General features: G+C 35.7%; 1 protein-coding gene across 1 annotated transcript in view; it reads right to left on the bottom strand.

Annotated features, from left to right (window-relative positions):
- The window catches only part of LOC107571636 (far upstream element-binding protein 3-like), a 22,356-nt gene extending 16,316 nt beyond the window's left edge, over window positions 1–6,040 (bottom strand). The window contains exon 1 of the mRNA XM_016257970.1: window positions 5,870–6,040. Coding sequence (XP_016113456.1) covers window positions 5,870–5,965 — 96 coding nt within the window. The 5' untranslated portion in view covers window positions 5,966–6,040. The remainder of the gene's footprint in view (window positions 1–5,869) is intronic.
- Window positions 6,041–6,793: the final 753 nt, after the last annotated feature.

Here is a 6,793-nt window from a genome sequence, read left to right as displayed (position 1 = left end):
TCTCACACTCTCTCTCACACACACACTCTCACACACACACTCTCATATTTTTTTTTATTCCATATAAAAAGTAAATAATTTTTTCCTATTTTTCCAGTGCATTGCATTTAGTTGTCAGGTATGCATTACAAAACGTCATAAAGATCTTTTATTTATAACGCATTTCATTCACTGGAGGCACGTCTCATCTATAATAATTTAGATGATATTTTGCAAATGAAATAATCAGAGGAATTTAATCCAAGAGTTAAACTCTCCTTTGGCGGCATCAATACTGCACTGCATCTGAACGGTGCGACGCTCCGAATGCTGTTCAACTCAAAGCACGAGTGACTGGAGCGGGGCAGAAAGAGACAGGCCCGTCTCTACCTCTTCCCTCCAGCTAAACTCTCTTTCTGGGGAATGCTGGGAAGGAATGCCAGCTATGTGAGCGGCGGGATAAACGGGCGACCCAAGGGAACGACTCCAGCGAAACGCAGAGCGGTCGGAGGAATTCAGACCAACAACTGGCCACTTGTTGCCCACTTGAGCCGGAAAGCAGGGCACTTTTGCTCCACAACTGTTTAGTGCGAGGAGCGGGCCCAATGCGCATTAATTACCCATGATGCAACATGCACGCTGGCGAGTGTTCATGCAGACACGCCGTGTCATGACAGGTGGAGAAACGAGACCGTTCACTTTTACACGCTCACGGATTAATGCGAATCACCACCTGCTTTTGATTGTTTCAATGGTGACTAATTAATTCAAACTTGATGAGGCACAGGTTTCAACCCTCATAATGCAATCAGGTCCATTCTGACCCGGAATGCATGCATAAAAATTCCTAAAAAATAGTTTTTGGTGAAAGAGCGAAATTTTGCAAATACTTTAAGATCCTCAGAGTCCACATTACATATATATATATTTTTTTTTTAAGAATATATAACCATTTAAAAAAAAAAATTTCATGCATTTTGCATCCGGGTCATTTTTTTTATTTTTATTTAATATTAATGAGTAATATTAATGTTGTTTTGTTAGAAATAAATATGTCCATTTCATAATTTTGATCAGTCACGAGTTAAAAGTAATTGAATAAAATTATATTCATTCTAATGGGGTTAATAATACTGCTAATTCTCAGATTATATGTTTTTATACGTTTCATACAAATACAATTTCTCATAAACATTGAAAAAAAAATTTTTTCCATCATAGTTTTTTTTGGTGTGGTTCACATGCAATTTGAAATGTCAAAGAATTTCTAACTTTTTTAATTAATAATAAAGGTGTAAATGCAGTACTAACATGCTAACACTTAGACATTTTTCACGTTCACTCATTAATGAGAAGTTGCTGATAAGAAACAAAATGGTTTTAGCTAAAAAAAAATATATATAATAATTTTGGACCGGTTTTGAGCAACCTAGAGTTATAAATTCTAACGAACGTAATTAAATTCCATTTATTCTAATGGGGTTAATACTGGAAATTCTCAAATTACATCATTCTTAAATTACAATTCTAATAAACTTCATAGAATATATTAAAATTACATTTCTCATTGGATATATATACACACACACATTTTATTTTTTTCTCCAGTGTGGTTTATGCAAAATGTGAAATTTCAAGTGCAAAAATAAATTATATTAATTTATAAATTCCTTCACATTTACTCATTAATCAGAGGTTGCTGATCAGATACAATATGGTTTTATTTAAAAAAAAATTAAGTAAATATTATGCATGCACTATGAGGGTTTAAACATGACAGCTGTCATTGCACGGGTGAAGCTGATTATGTAACGCGTTCACATGCACGTCATCGCAAATCAAACACAAGCAAGCCCTCGTTTCTATCGCAGGAGAGCAAACTACAGATAAAGTGCTTTGTGACGGCTGATAAACCAGCTCTGGAGCGGTGCGGTTTCCACACAGGCCTGCGATTCTGGACGAGAGCCCAGGTCTATTTTCTTCCCCGGCAGAGCTGATAAAAGCTGAATGCACAGGCGTTAGGCCTGCGCTCAAACACGAGGAGGACACTTCAAACCGGCCACAGGTGTCACAGCGCCGTGTGCTCAAGGACAGACGCAGACGGGTTACGAAACAACTCAAACTTGCTCAAACTTGTTCAAAACTACCCGAGCAATCATTTCAATCTCTGTTATACTAGCAGTAAAAACATGTGACAGCAGAACAAGAGCAGAAAACCCTCCACAAAAAGGTGAAGTATTACATCATGAGTATTATTAGAAAGCAATAAGGCACAACATAAAACTGAAACTATATAACTGAAGATAGTTAACTGATTTTGTGTTTTTAATTTTCAACTAGTTCCAAAGGGAAAGTTTCCATTTTAATTTAGTTTAACTTTGCATACTAAACTAAAACTCAACTCTTTTTTTACAAAATGAGATTTAAGACATTATAAATTAAATGTATCCTTTTACTATTGATTTATTAATACACAACCATCCCACAAACTGACCCATATTAACTACTATTACACACGTGATCAAACTCGAGCTGTTCCTGTAGAAAGCAGCAGACACGCAGTCTGTCGCTACAGTATCAGGCTCTTAGCGGAGTATCGATCCGTCAGGCGCCGCCTTACAAGCGCCGACACTCGGGAGAGTTACAATGAAGTCATTCAGAGACAACAACTCTACACTCATCTGCGTTAACATCTCAAACATGTCTAAAAACTTATTATAAAGCGGAGAGTTCCGGTGCTTGATTCTGATTGGCTGAGCCGCGTTCGAAGCTGTTGTGAATGACGCTACAAAGTAACACACACCTTTGTTTACATTTGTGTGTTGCTCGGCAACCACTTTGTAGCAACCACAACTGTTTCTGAGGAGCTACATTGTTTGGTGGAAGAATACTGTGTTTATTAATATCATTACACTTTATTTGCTCCGTTTTATTTTGTGAAACCTTACTACGTATATGGAACAACCGTGTTTTATAAAAGCAGTAACCCCCGTGAAGTCGTGGTTTACAGTGAATTTATAACAGCTAAGAGGGTTTTAGGCACTCCGCGAACAACGCCCCTTAGCTTATATTAAATCCCTGTAAACCACGGCTTCACGGGGCTTATTGCTTTATTAACATTAACGAAAATGAAGGATGCAATTGTTTGCAACCTGTATGACAAAGTTACACTCTTGAAATCACACCTGCATGGTACAAATAAGCGATAATAATGGAAAACTCATGCGAGTTTACACCTCCCGTCTGGTTTTTCATGTTATGCAAACGTGGCGTGGCACATGCATGCGTGAGCGACTCCTCTCAAAGTGTCTGATATTCACAGCGCGAGCCTCTCTCTGAAACACTGCCGCGCGTGTGTCGTGACAGCTGCATGCCGCTGCTCACTGTACAGCTCTCGTGAAATCAATGACTTTAACAATGAACTCAACGACTAAAATAACTTCTGTGGTATCGTGCAAGACCTTTAATTGTAAATATACTTCACGCACTACTGTATATAATTGTAAAATTTAGATTTTGAGTATTAAAAGTGCTGATATGAGCAGATATAGTGCATGCAATATGTAATAGTAAAATGACTATAATTAATAAAAGTGCTCATTGTAGCAGATATACTGCATGTAATCTTTATTTTACCATTACCTATACTATTGCAATTATTCAAAGTGCTCATATGAGCAGATATCCTACATGCAGCACTTCTATAATTATTTACCCTCATAAAAGTGCTCTGATCTCAGCAGATTTACTACATGCAATACTATACATAATAAAATGAAGATTGCGTATTTTAATACTTTTTTTATTTATTTAACACTTTTAATACTCAATCTTCATCTCAGCAGCAGGTGTAATACTTGCAATACTGTATGTAATGCTAAAAATAGTACTTTAATAATGATTGTTATTTTATCATTAAATATACTACTGCATGTAGTATATATGCTCATTTGAGCAATTTTAATAAATTATAATCCGTATCCAAGCAAATATACTACATGCAATAGTGTATGTAATGTTAAAATGAAGATTGAGTATTAAAAGAATGATTACATACAGTATTTGATGTTGTATTTCTGTTGAGATGAACATTATATGCTCATCTGAGCAGATAGCATGCAATACTATATGTAATAAAGAGGAGTTTTAATAATAATAGTTATTTTATCATTACATGCAGTATTGTATGCAGTATATCTGCTCAGATGAGCACTTTTAATAGTCATAATCTTCATTTTTTTCATTACATGTAGTACTGCATGTAGTATTTCCGCTGAGATGAGGATTATGAGTATTTAAAGTACTCGAAATAGTACTTTAATAATGATTGTTATTTTATCATTAAATATACTACTGCATGTAGTATATATGCTCATTTGAGCAATTTTAATAAATTATAATCCGTATCCAAGCAAATATACTACATGCAATAGTGTATGTAATGTTAAAATGAAGATTGAGTATTAAAAGAATGATTACATACAGTATTTGATGTTGTATTTCTGTTGAGATGAACATTATATGCTCATCTGAGCAGATAGCATGCAATACTATATGTAATAAAGAGGAGTTTTAATAATAATAGTTATTTTATCATTACATGCAGTATTGTATGCAGTATATCTGCTCAGATGAGCACTTTTAATAGTCATAATCTTCATTTTTTCATTACATGTAGTACTGCATGTAGTATTTCCGCTGAGATGAGGATTATGAGTATTTAAAGTACTCATCCGAGCAGATATACTACATGCAATACTATATGCACAGGTATAATAAGCACTTTTAATAATTACAATCATTTTACCACTACATATAGTGTTGCATGTAGCATTTCTGCTGATATGAGCACTATTAATACTCGTAATCTTTATCTCAGCAATAATACTGCATGCGGTACTACACACAATGACAAAATGATGATTAAAAGTACTCGTCCAAGCAGAAATACTACATGCAATACTATATGTAATGGTGAAATCATCACTTTTAATCATTATAAGCGTCATTTTACGATTTCATATAGTATTGCAAGTACTATATCTGCTCAGATGAGTACTTTAAATCATAATTTACTACTAAATATAGCACGGCATGCAGTATTTCTGCTGAGATGAAGATTATGAGTATTGAAAGTGCTCATATGAGCAGATATACTACATGCAATACTGCATGCATTGGTGTACGATTACATGCAGTATTGCAAGTACTATATCTGCTCAGATGAGTACTCTAAATCATCATTTTACCATTACATAAAGTACTGCATGTAGTATTTCCGCTGAGATTATGAGTATTAAAAGTGCTCATACTAGCAGATGCACTACACACAATACTGCATGCAATGGTAAAATAAGTTACACTTATTAAAAATCGCACATATGAGCAGATATACCACTATATTTAATGGTGAAATGATCACTTTTAATAATTTTAAATACTACATGTAGTGTTGCATGAAGTATATCCGCTCAGATGAAGATTATGAGTATTAAAAGAGCTCATACGAGCAGATGCACTACACACAATACTGCATGCAATGCTGCAATGGAGCTCGCGGAGGGAAGTTGTAAGCAGTGTGTAGGACAACAACAGGTTGCAGCAGTTTGTCGCTGCTGTTTTCGGAGTTTGTGGTCGAGCAGACCGCGCTAAAGTTGCTGTCAGCGCGATTTGATCGCGTCTAAATGCTGTTTTACGGTTGTTGTTGTGTTGTGGCCTTAATCTGTGTGTGTGTGTGTGTGTGTGTGCTGGAGTTCTAAAGCTCCGGCAGCACTAGCAGCTAGCAGGCTAAGCGTTCTCAGTCTAGACGCGCGCGCGTCAAACACACACTCTTACACACACACACACACACACACTCGCGCGTCAAACACACGCTCGCTCGCGCCTCTACCTGTCTCGCGCGGTGGAAGGGGTCCGTGAATCCGTCCTTCATCCCGGTCTGAGCCACCGAGGCCTGTCCCTGCACCAGCTCCGCCATCATCATCATCACACACACACACACACAAGCGCATAAACACACACGGCGCACACTACCGACCCCGGAACAGGAAACGCGCGCGGGAGACTCGCGAGACCTCAGACGAGACTCTGCGAGATTTCACACACGTGGCTCTTACGGCGGATCTCTGCACTGTACATTATTATTGATTTATTAGTTTATTCAATAAAGAGTTCACTTTATTACTTTTTAAACTTAACCTGACCTTACTTGGCAATTATTTCATTAACAAGTATTTCAGTTTTAATTGATTAATTTCTTATTGTTCTTATGTAACTTTGGTTATATTTATTATATTTATCATATATTCATGCTATTTTTATGTAGAGCACAAGAAGTATTTAATTTCATGTATTATGTTTAATAATTCTACTTGTTTGTATTGTTTTTAACACTTTTATATGTACTTTTTATTTGCACTATATTTATTAAAATATTATGTAAATATATATATTGCGTATTATCTTTATGTAACGCATGTGTATGAAATGTGCTAGGCTACATAACTTGCATTGCTCATTTGCTATCACAAAACTTTTATTTTACATTTATTCGCATTTAAATGAATTAATGTTAAGAATAAAGAGTGTTTTACAAAAAGTACTTAGTTACTAATCTTCAGTAGTGGTTACTGTACTAATTACTCTCTTATTAATACGTAGTAAAGTAGTTGTTAAGTGCAGTGCTGGGGAAAGATACTTTTAAAAGTAATGCGTTACAATGTTGCGTTACTCCATTAAAAAGTAACTGATTACGTTACTTAGTTACTTTTTCTGGAAAGTGATGCGTTACGTTACTTTTTAAATCTGGACAGGG

The sequence above is a fragment of the Sinocyclocheilus grahami genome, unplaced genomic scaffold, assembly GCF_001515645.1.
Source record: "Sinocyclocheilus grahami isolate Dianchi unplaced genomic scaffold, SAMN03320097.WGS_v1.1 scaffold1623.1, whole genome shotgun sequence".
Lineage (NCBI taxonomy): Eukaryota > Metazoa > Chordata > Actinopteri > Cypriniformes > Cyprinidae > Sinocyclocheilus > Sinocyclocheilus grahami.
The sequence above is the reverse complement of the archived record's forward strand: the minus strand, read 5'-3'. Positions and strand labels throughout refer to the sequence as shown.